The sequence below is a fragment of the Strix aluco genome, chromosome 6, assembly GCF_031877795.1.
Source record: "Strix aluco isolate bStrAlu1 chromosome 6, bStrAlu1.hap1, whole genome shotgun sequence".
Classification (NCBI taxonomy): Eukaryota; Metazoa; Chordata; class Aves; order Strigiformes; family Strigidae; genus Strix; species Strix aluco.
Window position 1 is genome coordinate 19,952,738 of NC_133936.1, and position 20,028 is coordinate 19,972,765.

At 36.1% G+C, this 20,028-nt stretch overlaps 1 protein-coding gene across 1 annotated transcript in view; it reads right to left on the reverse strand.

Moving 5' to 3' along the window:
- Positions 1-20,028, reverse strand: part of LOC141924944 (prolyl endopeptidase FAP-like) — a 40,650-nt gene continuing 20,622 nt past the window's right edge. Inside the window, exons 13-26 of the mRNA XM_074828275.1 lie at positions 19,499-19,603; positions 19,338-19,408; positions 18,698-18,751; positions 18,242-18,366; positions 16,970-17,017; positions 14,098-14,196; positions 13,290-13,359; positions 11,878-12,072; positions 9,332-9,386; positions 6,047-6,146; positions 2,979-3,043; positions 2,019-2,091; positions 1,682-1,755; positions 1-332 (exon numbers count right to left, since the gene is read on the reverse strand). Of these exons, the coding sequence (XP_074684376.1) occupies positions 231-332; positions 1,682-1,755; positions 2,019-2,091; positions 2,979-3,043; positions 6,047-6,146; positions 9,332-9,386; positions 11,878-12,072; positions 13,290-13,359; positions 14,098-14,196; positions 16,970-17,017; positions 18,242-18,366; positions 18,698-18,751; positions 19,338-19,408; positions 19,499-19,603 (1,236 nt within the window). The 3' untranslated portion in view covers positions 1-230. The remainder of the gene's footprint in view (positions 333-1,681; positions 1,756-2,018; positions 2,092-2,978; positions 3,044-6,046; positions 6,147-9,331; positions 9,387-11,877; positions 12,073-13,289; positions 13,360-14,097; positions 14,197-16,969; positions 17,018-18,241; positions 18,367-18,697; positions 18,752-19,337; positions 19,409-19,498; positions 19,604-20,028) is intronic.

Genomic DNA, 20,028 nt, shown 5'->3' on the forward strand with positions numbered 1-20,028 from the left:
GCATTTTACATTCTGATTTTATTTTTTTCCATCAAACAGGTGTTAAATGTGTCAAAACATGTATTAGCATAACATTTGCTAATATACAATATCAAAAGTGGACGTAAGCATCAAGTTTAAAACTTCAAAGTTCCTGTTATCAATTCACCTGAAAACTATATAACCTGGGCATAATCATTGCATTCTCCCAGAGATATATCAGATGCCTTAGCATGCTCTGAATAGCCTCTTTATTCTGACAAAGAAAAACACTGTTTGAGGAAGTGGGTCATATGTGTGTAGAGATGTTTGCTGGAAAGGCCTGGAATTCCATGGTTCTGGTCAGTATACCACTGAAAAAGAAAAAACAAAGCCATAAAACCCCTATGTTATGTCTTCAATTCTGCAATAGTTAAACAATACAAGAATTTTATTTTGTTACCATATAGAAGAAAGAGAAAACAGAGGGACTTGTTAATCTTTTTTCATCAGTTTCCAGTATATTCATATTCTTGATGAAAAAAAGTTTCTAAACCTTCTGTAATCTACAAGTAAGCATTACTGCCTCAGTACTGACAAGTCAGTTGTATTAAGTCAGGCAAAAGAGCTTTGAGATGCCCTTAGGGATGAAATGCCCTTGACCCGCTGCATGGCCTTGGCAATAGAGGTCACAGTCTTGCTTAGGAATACTGGGCTCTAAGCAACAAGCTTTCAGCTAGGTGTGGTGGAATTCTATTCAAAACGTTCTGCATTACAGCAGGGCCATGAACATTATGAATGGTGTACTGCAAATGAAATACACCTATGAATTATGCTAATTCTTAGAAATAACTGACATTTCCCGTACATGAACTAGAATGACTACAACTGCATACAGTATTCCAGTGAATTGAGAAATAACCTGGGTTTGCTAAGTATCAGTGAAGGAGGCACAAAATGTGCAATACACAAAGGGGCCTACAGACCCCAAGTACAGGGGGATCCCTGTGTGATCTTTTTTGGGGAGTTCATGGCCCTGGGAAGGTGGACTCAGGCAGAAGGCTAGTACGTTTGATAGCAGGGAAACACTTTGGTCGTTAGCCCCGAGAAAAAAGGTGCAGAAGCAGAGCTTAGCAAGTAATTCAGAACTACTTTTTCCCTGTTCATTCCTCATTTATATCCTCTAACCTCTTGCCTATGTGTTTCTCTCTTTGCCTGCACCTGCTACTCCAAACAAGTTTTGCGGAGAACTTGTATTTTTTTTCTGATCCTGGATATAGTACTTGGATACCTTATACCCTTTTTGCTTGTTTCACCTTGTGGTGGGCATGCCCAGTTCAAGACAGAATCTATCAGTACCAGTGATGGTTTTGGCTCCAGAAGCCAGCTCCTTCATATTCCTCTCTTTTACTAGCTATCAGCGACTTTTATAATAAGGCTGGATTCTCATTCTTCTATCTGGTTCATTTCAAAAGCCTCTAAGTTATTCTTGACCAGAGAGAAATCCTGCGAGCATCCAAAGGGCAAGAAGGAAAAAAAAAAAGAGCAGGCAAATCCTTTGAAGAAGAAATTGTTTATGAAGAATAACAAATGCACTAGCAACTGCCAGATTTTGAAGCATGTTCAGTTGAACTGGGTTCTTAAAAACATTGCCAAATGTCAAATAAGCTTATTGATAATGCTACAAACCACTATTCAAAATGAAAAATAGTCTGTTATTTACCATTGCCTGGAAATCCACCTGTGCATTAACCAGAGCTTTTGCAATTTGTGCCGAGTTCTGAAAATGTACATTATCTGAAAAAGGAAAAAAAGAGATTGGCTGTTGAAATGTGTAAATACCACAAAGCATAAAGTTATACTGCATTAAGTTGTGTCCACTAATTATCAAGCGATACAGTTGACATTACTAAGAATGAGTAAGCATCTTATAATACGTCATATGGAAATCTACCAAACATCTAAGTACTGACCCTAATCAAAGGCATAGAAAGATGCTTAATGTTTTTCAAACAAAGTGATTCTGGGTCTGTATTTGTACTGCCATTTGCAAACCTCACCATCTGCTGTTCCATGGATGAGAAGATACTCTACGTTTTGGAAATTCTTTGCTCTTGCCATCACAGTTGAATTCTGTTGAGAGGAAAAATGAACAGTTCAGCAGTTTCAATTTAAACCACTCAGTCACAAAGCTGAAAGGCTTTCATTACCCAGTAGAACAACAATCAAACAGTTGGACTGGCCTAATAATGGCAGCAGTGATTTTATATCAATCTGAGATTATAATAAAAGCCATGTATATTTAGTGCCTTTTCTAAGGGCCAATTCACAAAAAGCACAGCACTAGTCATGTGTCATTCCCTGAACACTATAATTCCTGGCTACCCAGACAACTCTACCAGGGCAGTTGGTATTAAGCATTTCTGTTCTTTGAGTTGGGATGGAGAACAGGTACTGAGAACATGATCCACAATCTTAAATACGAGTCTTTCCACTAACTTCTCTGGGTGTTAATTTAGGACTCTGTATCCAGAGCTGCTATGTGTGCTGCTAGAAGAAGCTATAGACTTCCTATCAGTGTGAGGAAAAGAAGAAAGGCAGCCTGTTCCAGGTAGTGGAAGCTGTTCTGACCATTTAGTATGCTTATGGTGTTATCAGAGAGCTAAATTTGCATGAAGCAGTTTGCACACCACAGCTAACAGTACCGATAAAAACCTTATTATCAACATCAACATTTTAACCTCTCTCACATGAGTTCTTTCCTAGGCTGATGGTTTGCACTGGCAGAATTCGCTGACTTGTCCAAGTGAGAAAATAAGGATCCTTCCATTTAGCATATTTAGGATTGATAAATACAAAACCACAACTATGAAGATATGAATTTTGCAGCAGTAGTTTAGCTGCTACAGGACTGCCACTATGAGAGCTGGCGGGTCATTTTCTTTCTTCACAGTTCTACTTGTCTGTGGAAGTGTGATTCAAGTTTAAGGCAGATCTCAACACAGAAAGTGAATTCTTACCTTGTAGTGCTCAAGATTGTCGGACTCTACAGGAAGACCCATAAATCGTTCTGTGTAGATAGATGCTGTGATATTAAAGAAGAAAAAAAGCTACAGATAAAGAATGTGCAGATATTTTTGTGCCTCCAGTGAAATGTAACCATTTAAATGTTTATTTTTCTGCTTGGTTTCCTCATAGTACACCAAATTTAAACATATTTTTAAAAATCAACTATGAAGGTTAATTAATGAATATCCGCCAAACTGTCCTTGCAGAAATAGTTGTTTGATACTTATCTGTGGCACCAACAGAAGGTATTATGGATAAAGGTAATTAATCGATACTGCTTTATGCTATAGGATTGAACTCCAGAAGTCAGTTGAATGAGCCAATAAGCCAATAAAGGTGCACGGTGGAAAGATGACACAGACTATTTTTGACACTTTAAAGAGAGAAGCTGAGCAGAATTCCAACCTGGGATGTGTATGTGTATATATAGTAAATATGGATATATATGTTGTCCTTTTCCTATTGAATGGATATATGCAGCAGTTAGGGGGAGCCGGAAATGATACAGGCTTGTGCTGAAAAATTGGTGCAATTGCTGTTCAGGTCTCTGTTCAATTCGTTTTTCAAACCACAACAAAGACTGTTAACAGATTTGACAAAACAAATGTGAATAACTGAACAGTATCTATCACCAAGAAATCAGTAGGAACAGCTATCTTTGAGCTGCCTGGGTATTTGTAATTTAACTAAGAGCTGTTATGAAAATTTGTGGAAAACTGACACAGCAGCTGTCACTACCATAACATTACTTTCTTTATGACCTTGCCTTGAAAGAGTAACTGACACATATTGAGCAGTCAAGCTGCAGTATTACAAGAATTTTATTTATTTAACGGAGTCAGGGCTTTCTGACAAAGAAGAGCTGGCATCTTTCCCTCCCATAAGAGAGTTGATGGCCATTGTAATCAGTAAGGAGTTGGGACTGTCTACCTTGTTCTACACTGCATTAGAATAATTTTGTTAAAAAGTAGAAATGAGAATTCTCCCATGAAAGGAAAATGACTCAATATACTAATGTTCCCATGCTTTATTATGTATGTTACCACTGAGTGCTAAAGATGTGTACTGTGTCTCCCAGATCAGCCAAGTAAGGTTCCTGAAAATAATTTGTAATAAATTAAGTACCAAAAAAATCTAAGTAGCCTATCTTTTATCAAAATCCTTTATCATTCAATGAAAACAGAAAATGTGCAATATCTGTTGTCAACACAGTGTCAAACAACCATATTGGGCTTAAGTTTTCAATAAAATAGACTCTTTCTGAATGGCTGGCATTTCTACAGTATTCTGAGCCAAATTCTCCACTCTCTTCTACCAGTATAGCTACAACAAGTCCACAGAGGTCAGCAGAATTGTATTATATGACTAAGTGGAAGATTTGGCTTGTCAATTGCTGAGGAAGAAAAAGGAGATAAATTGCAAATTTTAATACAACAGTCACAGATCTAATGCTTTTAACTATACATTGTCCCTAGATGCAATTTCCCTTGCCTTCTTTTATCTGTTCAGCTGTTATTAAGTCTGACACAAAATGGAGGTGAGTGGGAGGATTTCAGAGAAAAGATTATGGTCCAGACTCTCATCTGTGCATCTAAAACACGGTGGGACAGAATTTAGAAATTCTAGGGGCCAGTACATCCTCCAACATATTGATACTACTTAGAGACTCAAATATGCAGCATCCGGTAGTTTTACCCCTAACACAGTTCACCCTAATGTTAACATGATATGTTTGCCAAAACTTATGACTCATCACTTTCTTCTGTTTCCTTCCTTCCTTCCTTCCTTAGTGGAGGTACATTTGCCTGTTTGGATTTTGCAATGTGTTTTTAGCAAGATTCTTTAACTCCCTCCTGAAAATTCAGTGAAAGTAAAGATTGCAATGGTGCCCCTCTAAGCTACTTTAACTTAAAAACTGCATTCAATTTTTAATGCTTGGAAAAATGTTTATAACTCTTCTTTTATTGAAGGACTCTGCAAAAATAGTGCTTTATGCCTGCATTCTCGAAATAATTTTGCAATCATGAGGGAAAAGGTCTTAAAAAAATCTTGATGGCAGTGGAAACATGAAGACTATGCTTCCGGTGTTATACAAATGTTTTCCCCTTTGTTTGCAAAACACCATAAATACAAGGAATGTCTGTGCTAGCAGTCAGGGAAGGAATCTTTCCCATTTAACCAAAAAATTTTCTCGTAACCAAGACTTCTTAGCAAACGACCATATGCTAAGTAAATGTGTTCAAAGTGCTACATTTTGCTCATTGAAAATATGCTATGCCATGATTCTTTTTTACACTAAGGTTCCTTTACACCATGCCAAAAGCTTAACAGGTCTGCAAGTAAGTATGAGTATGTGCCTGCTTTATTCACACAGTAAGGCCCTGGGAGTATACTCCTGGAGTTGTTTCCTTGGAACAGTTTGGAGCCTAAGTCAATAAACATAAATAAAAATATATCTTGAAACACAACAACACAGGAAGTGTGGCTGAGAAACGTCTAAAGGGAAAAATACTTAATTAAAAAAATAATTATATCAGATACAACTGAGTCCCTCTCTTTTCCACTGCTTTTGGGAAATAACTTTGCAATAATCAGAGACACTGATTCCTGACAGAGATCATCTGCAGAATCTGAAGTTGAAGTGCACTGTGTCTCCATTACTGGCAGAAAAATAATTTCAGCTGTTTCTGAATTCAGTGATACTGTTTTAAAAGGATTTTTAGGAAGATCACTCCTGAGTATAGCAGTTTATCAAGAGGGCTTTCCAGACTTACTGTTACAGATGTGCATATGGAATTATCTGGGTGTATTTTCTTCTGTGTGACAAAGTCTGTTCCAAACTGCCAGTTGCAATCATTTTCAGCAAGGAAAACATTAAACTTTAGGTCTTAATTTATGTCTAGGTAATTGCAATGTCTTTAAGTTTCATATTGCCAGTCTCCTGCAATGATTTAATTTAGAAAGTCATTAAATGCTACATCTTGCTTTCCAAGTCAGTATTTATGACAAGCTTCCATACCATAATATTCCCAGCTGGAAACAGGAGCCACAGCCATTCCACATTTAAATACTCCACTGCCAGATCCAAGTGCCAAAGAAGTTACGTACCCACCATAGGACTAGGGAGAAATCACAGACAGTTTAAAATTATTGGTGAAGTATCGTTTTCTGAACCAATCTCATATAAATTAATTCCAAAGTAAATATTTTGCTTTGATGCATGGAGGACAAAGCAACAAAAGCTTTTTATTTTTTTTTTAAATTTATTTATTTCAAATGGATCTGATGTGATTTCTTGTGACAGAGATTAGACAATTTTATCGAATCACTTCTTTTTTAAGTTGGTATGGTCCTTCAAGGTAATGTAGTGCAACCTCTATCTCAAAATAGGGCTAACTTCAGATTCAGATGAGGTTGATCAAAGTCACATCCACGTTACACAGCCTCTCTATTCAATCTGTCTCAACACTCATTACTGTTGTCATAACCTTTTTTTTCCTGAAATCTAAACAAAATTTCCCTTGTGACAACTTGTGTTCATTGCCTCTCATCCTTTCAGAGTGCACCTCCAAGAAGAGTTAGAGGTTCTTCCCTACCTTAACAAACTACCTAGCTTTTGCTAATGATTGGCATATTGAACCAACCCCATCATCAGTACTAATAGGGTCAGCTACTTGAGAACTTGAGGTTGGAGTAATTCCTCCCTACTGCATGTCATTGCTATTTTCTGGCCTGATTCCTCAAACTGGGACCCAGCAAGGAAGAATAAGGTCATAGCTGGAAGTCAGGTAAAGCAGTAAGCCTGGATATCAGAATAGATCTGTGCAACTGTGCAGGGCTAGCTGCAGGAAAATACTGTAAATAAAAAGCATTTGGTTTGGCTGTCCAGAGGACTTGGAACTGGGGTTGGTAAATACTTGTATAAAGTCTTTGGGAAATAATGGGTTACTGTTTACTTTGGAAAGGAGGTAGGGGGTGTGTCACAAAGAATTCTGGATTATCAACCTCATCAGTAGCATATGAAAGACTAAGGGAAATAAGCAAAACTATTAAATATTTTTTTGTACAAAAGTAAGTTAGTCTCTCCCTTCTCTTGACATTCCAGCTTGAAATAACAGTGAGGGATATGCTAATGAAAACAATAATTCATGCAATTTTTCCAGGCCATTTGATTGGCTCATTTGATCTTTTAAAAAAATCGGTCCACAAGGTTAAAAAGTAAAGGATTAGGATCAGGCAGATAAATCTATTCACTGTAACAGGCAGAGAGAGAGAGGGAGTTTAAAACCTGAATTGCTTTACTGGTTATTTGAGAACTTTTGCCATCCAGGAGAGTTTGGTGAATCTGAAAGTATGATGAGCTGCATAGTTCATGCATATCTGTCAAGCTGCAGGTTATAATAAGGAAACACCCTTCAACTCCTTTCAAAGGTTATGGACCAGGAAATGGTATAATAAATAGAAAAAAAATGGAAAAAAAGTCTGATAGGTTCAGCAATAGTGCCATTATTTGAATATTATATTTACTACTGGGATGCAATGCTTTAGATGTGTGAAATCTCTTAATTGGTTCTGGAAACACTGTGGTGAAATAAAATATGATGTGATTAAAAAATTAAAATATTTTCATGTGGCCTTAACTTACTTAATGTCACTTTAGAATTACTCACTTGTAAGTGTCTGTGTCACTTAATTTCACCATCTGGTACCCCGTTTTATCCTAGTGTTATAGCAGTGTCTGACCAAAGTTATTTAAATATTAGTTGGTGGAAGCTTTATAGAAAGATTTTAGCAACCCTGCTCACATGCTGTCTAAGATCAGGCAACTTCTATAGTTACAGCCAAACTGAATCTTACAAGATCCATCCTCTAGCCTGTGTCTGTGCAAGCCTCTTACAATGAAACTGGGCCAACGAAAACAAACAAACAAACTAAAACCATCAAAAAAATAAACAAAACAAACAGTGAAAGATCAGAAGAATTCTCCTGGCAAAGACAGGAAGTTAAAGATAATGAAATAAAAGGTCTTTCTGGATGGTAATCAGAGAAAAATGAACATGTATAAAGAGAAAAATATTGGAAAATGTTAATGAGTGGCTAACATAACAGTTTATTCTGTAAGGTTTCTTAGTGCTGCCTGTTACTGCTGGATAGCTGATACTGATTTACTCGGAGAAGGAGTAAGGGTGGCTAACATAGGTCTGGCCTCCAATCCCCTTTAGCATTCCTTACAGTACAGTCCCTAACCCATGAGACCCTCAGGTGTTGCTTATCAGCTCGTTCTCCTGCATAGTACAGTTCTGTTATGCTGAAGCTGCTGAAGCTGGGTAGGAGGCAGGGCTCTATGCATTTTTGATCCAGCCATTCATGATGAACATAAGCAATTGAGTCAGATGGCCTAAACATCTTAAAAATCTCCATAAAGGGGCTGTGGGCATTTGTGCTGCCACTGAAGTTGGATTCAGCTCTCCTGTAATACTGCTAACAGGTCTGCATTTCATTTCCATGAATTGTCCTACCCTGAAGCTGACAGCATAGGAAAAAGAACCCTTACTATCCCAATAATTTCTTTTTCTCCTATTAGAATGCAGTGCTATCCTAAAATTTGTACTTGAGGTATGCTACTCTATTTCTCAGTGCCTAAGGGTAGTGGAATCTGGCCATTTAGTAATAAAGATTTGCAATACATCTGGCTATAAAAGGTTCTGGGAGCGTTACAGAGCAAAGTACATGAAAAAAACAAAGATGAAAAATAGACTGGCTAATTATTTGGAATGACTCCTATACTGTCCGATTTTTCCACTTCTTGGTGAAGCTGTCAATGTTGTACACCCCTCAGCCCACATTCATCCCTACTGACCATTTCAAAGCCAGCCAAGTAAACGGTAATTCTGAATGATGCAAGGGTCACATTTTCTGATAAGAGATATTCATAGGACATTTCTCATAATTTTAATCTCAGATCAGAAAGGACAATACTTGAATTTTAACACCATGCCATTAAGTCCCTTAGTTGAAAGTAGAGCCAATTAAAATATCTCAATTTTGCTTAACTTCAAGTCCAAACAATGTATTAGACATAAGCTTTTCAAAATTCCCTCTTGAGCTGCCAAAGATCCCTATTCAGGGGCTTGCACTGTTGCAATTGTATGTATATAGGCACCAGCAGGAACTATCCCTTTTGGCAATACCATTAAACACGGTGGAAGAAACTTCATACAGATTTAGGACAGAATAAGGAAGAATTAAAAAAATTATACTGCAGGATTATTTAAAGATAGATACAAAAAACCCAACCACTTACCCAGCCCCATATTGCTATTCGTTTTTCATCAACAAACCCCATTTCTATAAATTTCCTGTGGAAAAGAAAATCACGGAAATGAATGCATTATTACAAAAGATTGCTAATACTATAACAAATTAGCAAAAAATAATTTTTCTTTCACTTTTTTCCATACATCCCACCAATCTGAGCAAATTGACGATCAGCATAGCATGTCTGATTTCTACAAAGCATCAATTATCCAATTAATAGGTATTTCAGAGAAAAAGGAAGAATTTTTCTTGAAAGAATAAAAAATGCCAAAATCTTTCTTCATAATAGTTTTTGTTCCAGTGGATGAGGACTCTGCGCAACTGGCTTCTTGGCAAAAAAGTTCTTTTTTCTTATACTTTGAATCCACCTGGATGTTTAGTCCAGACTAAACATCATTCATTATATTCACGTTGTACATATGCATATATATATGTGCATATGTACAGACATACACTCACACACATGCAGAGAAAAAAGTTCAGAAAGGGTACTCCTAGTAATAACCAATCGCATTTCATTTCCCATAGCTCTACCTTCCCACAGGCTATTATTTTCATCATTTTAATGCCAAAGGTGCTGGATTACCATTAACATTCAGACCTTATCCTGCAAGATGCTCAACATACTCATTTTATGAGTTGATACTCCGATGTCTCAAGAGGCACAGTATCATCCTCTGAGATTAGGGATTCCCTGAATCAAGAAGCTTTCTTTGTTATGTGCCCAAAAAGTGAAGAGCACATACTGCTCCTATAATAAAAAATGAGGAAAACATCTTCTAATGCTCCAAGTAGGTAATAAGCTTTCAGTGGATGAAAGGTGCACCTTGCTTATGCACTCAGTAGTGAAACAGGTCAAAGAGAATCAAAAATATTAGGTCTCCCACAAAAATCCTGCATCACAGTCTGAAGACTGTATTTCCAGAGCTGTATTAGCAACAGCAGAGGATGAGGAAAAAGACCACAAAGGTTTGAGAGTGACAGGTAAACAAAATAGGTTCTGATACATGCCAGGACACATATTAGCCTTATTTTACTAGGACAAGTATGAGTGACTGACAACACCCAAAATGTGGGATACTATCTGGGTGGGACAAAGTTAGAAAAGCCAAAAAATGATTCAGCTTTGTTATATTGCTGTCTTAATCCCTGGAGTTTCTCCTACAGTAAAAGCCCCTCCAAGAACTTCCCACCAGAGTATAGGATCCTCTCTAAAAATCATGCATCTTAAACCATGTGTTAGATAAGGAAGATGGAATGCAATACATTTAACTGAAAAAAATTTTAGTCTAGGTGCTGACAGAAAACTGGGAACTGTGAAGTCTGAGGTCATTTCTTCAAAGCCTGTCTCAGCAGATTCTGCAACTGCAGAATCAGTTTAGGTTCCCTCTGCCTCTCACATTTTATGTCTGAGTGACGATTCAGAGTAATAAAAAAAATTCTCTCTTGTGATGTTTGAAGTATGCCATTGCAGCTAAAAGTTTCAAGGAAGAAAATCAAATAATAGATTAATAGAAAAACCTGACATGATATACAGGTATTCTGTTTCATTTATCACTGAAAAGGAAAATGGTGTGTTACTGAGGAGGAAATAAATTATCACAAAGCAGAAAGAGGAAGGAACAGATATCCTCCTCACACACACTTGTAAATACAGGTAGTGTTCTCAAAAAAGTAGAGAAAGCTGTGGAAACCTGGATTGCTACATCCAATTTCTAGCTAAGCTACTCAGATCTATTACTGGGGAAGGGAGAGTATTTACAGTTGCACCTGGAAATTTATCCACTAAATTTCTTATTCCTGCCTTGCACTTATCTCTGTAGGCTTCAAACTAACACTTCTTTAAATGCTCACTTTAGCAGTGCTGCCACATCTGTAAGCTGAACAGGCAACCTTTCTTTACGAAACCTCAGCTTTCACTCCCTTCCAAAACCTCTGCTTAGTGAATTATTTTCCCTTGGAACACTTCTAAGTGTTTTGATGCAAAGGAGCAACTATTGGGGAACAACTACCAGAGGACCTCAGACACTTTCTGTTGTTCATAACTATCCTAAAATAGCATGGAAGGCAAGTTTATGACTAACTGACCTCTAGAAGGCTTGTGTCAGGATTCAGTTTTGCTACAAACTTCACATTTGACCTTTAGGTAATCACTGTGGTACATCACTGTGGATCTTTGGCTAATTGCTATTGTAACTGAGGTAGGTTTCCCCTACAAGGAAAACTTCAGAATAATGGATAATACATTGGTTTACCTCTCCACCACTGATGCTTGTATCTCCTTAGGCCTAGGATTGAAGCCTCTTATAGAATGGAAGTTGTGAGGTCCAAATGTGGACTTAGTTGTCCATAGACTTAATATACCTTACTGACATCAAGCACCTCAGTAATATTTTATTTCTACAAGTCTTCTTGTCTTATTTCCTGGAGACATCAGCTCTGCAGAAGACTAAGCTATATTTAGTATTATTTTCACATTACTTCTTGTAGCTATGTAAATACAATAGTTATACAGGGAGATATTCTACTTACTTCACTGCTGAGATTTGGTCCTCAACTTCATAGACTCCTAGTCTTCGATATACTGCATGCAAAATCTTGTCACCTTGATAAGCTGTCCCTCTGCCATCCACTAGAGCAACAATAATTCCCTCTTTGCTTGCAAGATAGGTTATCCAGCTAATGCTAAAAGTTTCCTTTACATTCTGACTGCAAGGTCCTCCGTACCTGAGGATGAAAATTCCCACATTTTCAACTCATATTTATAAATGATTACCAGATACTGGATTATAGCTATAAGTACTTCTTACATTTTCTCCACAAGTATTTTGCTATATGGCTGTGGTTCAGAGAGGTCAGTAGACAAACAGTTCAACTAGCATTTTCATATATTTGTGAGATTTTGCTATCTAAAATCCATTTTAATCCTTTAGGTCTTATGCCTAAGGCAAATCATTAGTTTTAGCTCAGACTAAGTGCAGCATTAGGTGCTTGTCCTAAGGGGAATCCTTGGAAGAGTGGTATCTTAAAGACTCAACTCTCCTCTCTCCAAATTCCTTAGGTGTAACAGCCCTTTTTGGTGCTTTTCTGCTTTTCTGCATTTGATCTCCACATGCGGTCAGCAATGCCAAGAAGACAGGAGAAAAAAGTACAGCTCCTTACACTTTCTGGCCATCCCCAGATCTCCTTTGTTTCAGTAGGGAATATCATGTGCAGTTGGAGCTGTGGGCAGAACACACCCCACATAGCTGAGCAACACAGAGAGACACTCCTCATAAGAATGGCCTAATGCAAATTACATATTTGACCTCAAGGACATGACTGACTTAATCTTCTACTCTAAACTTCATTCAAACATACTTAGCATTCTTGGACTTGTGGATCATCACTGGTTAATAAAAAATAATGTAAAGTTTATTACACCCACTCAGCTTTCCTTTCTGTCTCATTTTTTTTTCCATCACTGCCTTTTCTGCCTGCAATAAATTAAATTCATGTCAAATACTCTTTAGAAGGAACATTTGATCAAAGAAGGTGGTCCACATGGTTTAGGGATGTTTGGGTTTTCTTCTAAAAAATGAAGCAGGCTCTTGTATTTTTCATATTAGCCAAGCTGAAATCAATAATTTCGGACTGCCTCGTGATAAACAGAGGCAGTAATAGAGCTAAGAACTCCAAGCAACAGTCCACATGTTTTTAGCCCTTTTCTTTCTCTGAGTAACTAATCCTTGCCATGCTAAGATTAACATTAAAAACCTCATTGATTCCACTGGGTTGAATTTCTCTTCCAGAAATGTATCAAAACCCCCACCACAATAAACAAAACAGAACTAAGTGGTTTTGCTTTTGCTTCATAAAATGTTGCAAATGTCCTAGGTTTTGTTAAATTATAAGAAATATGTTTCCTGACAAAACAACATTCAAAGAAAGGAAGCGTTACATACACCTGAATAAGCAGAGGGTACTTCTTGGATCTATCAAACTGTGGGGGTAGAAGCATTTTGTACCACAAATCTAGAAAAGACATATTAAAATTATATTGTTAATGGTTAAAATGATTCCTCCAAGCATAATCCAGAGTTTGGTGTAACAGTATATGAAAATGAATCAGACAAACTACACAATGCATGAACTGCGAATCACAGAACTGATGCAAGTAACTGTTTATATTGAGCTGTCGAAGAAAACTTTGAAGAAATAAAGTGCCCATTTTAATTTAGCTATGCATAAAAGTATTATTTCACATAACTCTAGGTTCTCAGTTTTCCAGGTGCCTAGAAAAACACAACTAGAAATATAACTGTTGTTAAGATTATGAGAAATGAGTTTTGGAAAGTTTACACTGATTCATTACCATGGAATTTTCTTTGTAAAGTCACTAGTGAAAACAACAGCATATGCAAGTTAATATAATCTGTAACACATCAACAACCGTTTGCATTTCACAATTTATTACCACCGTACTATAATGTTTCTACATGATATTTAAACACTTTACCAATAGTATTAAAGAATTAAAAACAAATTTGCATTGTGAAGCAGAGATGTATTTTAACTACTATATTACTGAGAGATACCCTGAGGCACAGACAAATTGGTTGTTGTCAAACAGGGCAGAACCAGGCCTCTTCTTCCCAATCTGACAGGCTAACAAGTTTGTTCTACAGAAAGATGATACTTACTATAACTAAATGAAGGTAAAATATTAAAATGGTAGGAATAAAAAGTATAATAAAGATGTCTAATTCTTACTTATACCATCCACTTCAAGTTTATTTATTTCTTCTTTTGGCAGTTTGATCTCTTGCAAAGCAGACTGCAATTCCCAATTGTCTTCCAGTACTCTGAGCTCTAAGTAAAAGAAATGCTTCAATTATTAACTAATTTATTGCTAATTTCTCTTCATTACTTGGGATTCATTTATTTTGTGTTATTAGAACAGAAAGATCTATAAATTTTACAAGCACAGCAATGAAATCAACTTAGACACTTCAAACTGGGCTTGATCACATAGCTGAATAAAAGCAGGGCACTGGTATTATAGTGCAATTATTTGTTAGATTTTTATAGGATGTACATTTTGTAATGCAGATCATTTCACATGTTGCCTCTGAGTGTTAAGAGTCCTGGATGTTATGAAGAAACTCCTTTCTCCTGCACAGCCCTCATCCCAGGTTTTTAACATGGTGGGAGCTAGAAATGCAAAATTCATCCCATCATGCAAAACACAGTCCTGTATCTCCCACAGTAACATCAGTTTAATCTCTGAGACCCTTGGGCAGTGTGGCTAAGTGCATAGATGTTTGGCAGTATTTTGTTTCTGGGCTAACACAGGAAATTCAGTTTCTTAAGGGGTTGTGGCAAACCCTTGCTTACGTACGGTATACTCCTACAGAAAGATACTAGACTTAACATTTAACTGTCCTTAGTAATATATTACTGCACACTTAATGAACCTCTTTTGATTTTGGGTTTTTTTTTTTTCTGTGGGTGTTTTTTTTTTAAAAATCTAAGAATATTTAAAACTTTTGTTTTACCTGCTTTAGACACAATTTACAGTTATATAATTTAAAAAGTACTATTTAAAATTTAGTTAATTTCCAGCATAGATGGCAGAACTGTATTTTATGAGTCCACTGGATATTACTTGTTTATTTGTTTTCCCATGAGTAGTGATGAATGAAAAATATTGTACATAATGGAAATCTGTGACTTTTAGCTTCACCTTCAAAATGAAAGAATCTTTTAAAACTGCAGGAGATTTTTCTTTGTTAGCATACCTTTTTTTTTTTTTTTTTTTTTTTTTAAATGGCCACCACTTCCTGTTTCTGGAAATGCTCAAAAAACCAGAAGTACCTCTCTCAGCACAACTTGAGCTAGATAGTGCTCAAGACATGCCAGAAATACAACACTGGAATTTGTTCTTTCAAAGTACTCTTGAAAAGTTTTGCAGAGTCAAGGGGGGTTTATGGCTGAAAGATTATCCTAGTTTTGGATACTCACCCAAACTCAGCTGAACCCTTTCCATCCTTCTCCTCAAAACTCCTGAAACTTGCCCATTACCACAAATGAATTGTAGGCATGCTGGAAGGGGCTTCCAAACTGTTGTATATTAGTTTAACTGCATGCCTCCTACTAAAATTCATATTTTCAAAATGCTGACAACTGCAATGAAAATGGATCTACTAAAAATAATTTTGCACCACAGGAGAGATTACAAAAGCAAGGGACTTATTGAAAATTAATCCAAAAAAGGCCATGAAAAAGTCAAAGAGAAGCCTGATTTTTTTTTATTTTTTATTCCTGAAGAATAATAGCACAGCAGAGTGACACATCATGAAACTAATGGTGAAGATCCATTAAATGAAGCTGTTATCTTCTGCAGAGAGGTTAAGAAACATATACTTGTAGTTGGACACTTAGCTGCATTTCATGCAATTTGTATGTTGATAAGGAAGTAGTAGGGGCCCTTGATACACAAGGTCCTAATAAATCATGGAAAACAGAGAGCTATGACAATGGATTAAATATGAAAACATCCAAGCATTAGCTGTACTTAAATCTTTAAACCTTCTGCAAAAGAAACACCTGAGGAAGAGTGTTTTTATAGCACAATTGAAACAGACATGTTGACCAATCTTTTCTACCTAAAGACATTTTTGCATGGTTAAAAACTAAAAAACAACTCATATGGGAGTCCAAATAATCTTATGTTGCAATTCATTGACTTCTGCATGAATCACCACTGATTAATTTAGTTTAATGATATTATGGCATTTGTCTTCCTCATGTTTTCATGTGTCTTCTGGTCATAAAACACTCAGTTAATAGTGGCTTACCAACACGGGCTGAACTGTAAGGACCCTGGCATTAGACCTACCCATGTGTTTCCACTGATTATTGGGGAAGGAAGGGGGACTGCCAAATCACTGAAGTTTTTTACAGGACCATGCTAGTTTTCATAACATTTCAGAACTGAGGGCTTTAAGTTGGAGAAGAATTTTTAGGGAAAAACAAGGGACAGAGAGAGAAAACTCACTGCAGAGCAATTAATGGTTAGCAAATTCCTGCTTGGCCTGGTTGCAAACAGTCCTCACTAAGAGGCTACTTAAAGAATGAGGGCTCTGAATGTTTCTTGCTGAAGTTCCCATTTTGTATCAATAATTACACCTTGTCTGAAGCAGTTATTTGAACTAACCATCTGAAAGAGCTTCTGCTCTTCCCTGACATCTCTACCGACAGCTGAAGAGCAAGTCACTGATCCAAATTCTAATTAGTACAGTACAATAGCTCAAACTGCAAACTCTAAATAGTACACTGTTGCCTTCTACATAGGATAGGGTTGCTTCATGGAAAAACTCAGAAAGTCTTGTGTTCAACAAAATGTGAAAAGGAAAAACTTCAGGATGATATAAAAGTGCTGGACTCAGGAATGAAAATAAAGGCATCAGTGTGTTCACTGATACTTGAATTTTACTAAACAAATCTAGAAAGACACTAGATATTTCGACAAGAAATGAGATGAAAGGCTTGTTGATCACAATACTATTGTATTAGAGGATCTGCATAGTGAAGATCAATGAGAAAAACAATTGCTCAGAAATAGACAGGATATTTGCAGTACCTCTATCACCGTGGTTCTCAAAAAGAGTAGAAATGGGAATCCCAGGACCTGTCATAAGAATGGTAAGAAGGCAGTTTATAGTTTGAAGCTGGAATTTGATGATGGAGTGTGTATTACATTAACACTGGTAATGCAGGGGTGTTAAAGTGCTCAGAGTTGATACACAAATCTGAATCTTCTCTGCTGTGTAACCCACTAGTCCCTGCTGCACAAAACACATAAGGTACTGTGTGTACACCGACTTGTATACATATAGGCACTGCTTATCAAACATAACAGAAGTAACTTTAAATCTACTAACAAACTCTTCCTCCCTAGAGATGAAGTGACATCTAGTTAATACCTGAGATGTGATTACATAAGGCGAATGCAGAATTAACAATGTGAAACATTCTTCTGAGAACATGTCACATCATATTTGTGAAGGTGAGTGGCTTTCATATGGTGATGACCTTAGTGGCTATTTTGTGCAAGAATGATTGAAAGGTGTTATTATTTGCTACATTTGCTTCTCTGCTCAATGGAAGTTCTAAGGAACTCTTCAGCTGATCAGTCAGTGAAGAATCAGAAAAGTAAACTTTATATGAAATACGCAAAAGAAAAATCTTGGATATTTTTCTTTCCTTTTTTTAGATTGTGACTTCAGTGTTCTTTGATTACAGCAACGGATGAAACCTCAAGTCACTGAAATCACCTAACATTTCAAAAGAGCTAAGACTTCATTTAATACTCCTGTGTTACAAGTGTTTTCAATGATCACAAATCTAGATGAATTGATTTTTTCTTAGTTCAGTTATTAAAAATGTTCTCAGGTAGCAAATATCCAGCTTTTTTGTGGCTGACACAGGTTTTAATAATTTCAGTTGGGAAACACATTACAGTAGTTTCTCATAGCTAACTTTTGATCACATGAATTGGAAATCAGTGTGTGTTTCTAAACCCTGCTCTTGCTGCTGCAAGAAATGTGACTTTGATGAGCCAGATTAGAATCTGTTTTGTGCCATGAAGGATTTTCACAAATTTGTTTTTCATTCTAAAAATACCAAGATTTTTGTTGAAAAAGTAAAAAAATATAGAGTGAAAATATTTGTATTTTCTGAAACATCTTCCCAAGGGTTTTGGACATGGAAAAATTATCTTTCTGGAAATCTCTCCTGGTTACTGTGAAATTTCTATGATTCATCTATCTATTATTTGAGATAATCAGTATTATCTACACCTCTGATAAATTTGAAAGAACAACTGATATGTTTGCTTCCATGCTATACATACCATAACAGATCAAGGCATAATACTTAGAACGTTCACTGAACCTTGCTGTATAATACTGGCATCTCTCTTTCCTTAAATTGCAAGTAATGCATTGTTTTCTGATAGGTTTACTTCCAATACTGATTCTAGGAAAAAAATAAAATAAAGCAATATTTATTTTGCTACAACTAACTTTACATGTGTCTGCCTCACATTCTACAGCATAGGCACCGCACTTTCAGAACAGTTCAATTTAAAAATGTTTTCCCTTTTTATCAAATTTTTTCCTTAAGAGCATATTTAAACTTTATAATACTATTTCTCCTTGGTTCTCAGATATAATCTAAAGTCAAGATTTAGTTAAAACAGCTTGTAAAGTTACACTTTAAACATCTTGAAACAGAATTATTTTATTGACAAATCCAGAGCTATCTTCTATTAACTTAAGATCATTAAGATAATGTTGATAACACTTACTTGTAAATATTCCTTCTTCCTGGATAGCCTTCAAATTCATTGCTTGAATAGAAACTGTAAATTCATGTATATGTTAATAAATAATCCATAAAGTGATGACCTATGAACCAGCATCAAGATGAAAAGCCGTCTTGGAAGTTAACTTAGACTTTTTGAGATTTCTGCATGTGATGGAAGAGTAAATTAAGCTTATATACCTTTCATGTTAATGAATCTTTGCTCAAGCTCTGATTAGATGACAAATAAACCATATAAATAGGAGTTCTATCTTAATTCTCATGAGCTAATCACTCCAATTATGTAAACTATATCTCTCTATATCATAAGCTGAATGAGAGACCATAAAAAAAGAAGTAACTGCAAATTGTATGGGGGTTAACTACATGATTAAATTTAAATATTTCTAAATAAGTCTCTCTAAGATGGGTGATTGAAAATAAGTAGAAAAACGAGGGCAATTTGCAAAGAATCTCCCATAAGCAAACCTGTGCAGTGCCTTTGCATACAGATTTGTTGTGGATACATTCAGATACAAACCAAATCATACCTAGTTATAACTTGATAGGTTAACAAATGGTGTTCAAATGATTAAGTGCTCCTTTTACTGACAACACTCACAACCTGTTCTCTTTATACTTACATTGCATCATTTGTTACTCTGAAAATGTATATTGCCTCCCATTCTCCACTTGTAATTTGGATTGCGTTCTCCTGTGAAGCAAGACATATAAGTTACTGAATATTGTAGAATTATTTCAGGAACTTAGAGCAGATCAATGTAGCACATTTTGTTTGACTTACCACAGAGCCATTGATGTAATGAATATGCTTGTAACCATTTTTGTCACTAAAAATTTTGTAGTATGAACTGCTGTCTGATGTAAAATATGGTGTAGAAACAAAGAACTGAAACAATGGAAGAAAAATGGTAGATGAGACATAAGTAAGACTGCCCAAGCTGTTTAGCAGATTATAGTACACATACTAAAAGTAACAAGACAATTTAATCAGTTCAGATTGGACAAAGTACTTTGCACAAGTGTTTACATTGTGATATTCAATCTCCCAGTCAGTACATTACAATTTCTAACCTGTCATGTCAGATTTCTTAAACTGATAATATAGATACTTTGAGTACCCCACAAACGCAAACTCTCTACTTATAAGTGGAATGATTTGTTTGTATATTCTGAATGAACTTTCTTTAGTTATTTAAAAATAGTTACAGGTGATTTTTAAAAATTAAGTTTCTGAATAAAGCTAATGTTCATGAATAGTGCCAGACTGAAAATCCTGTGGAGCACAGAGCCTGGCTATTTCACTGAGCAAAT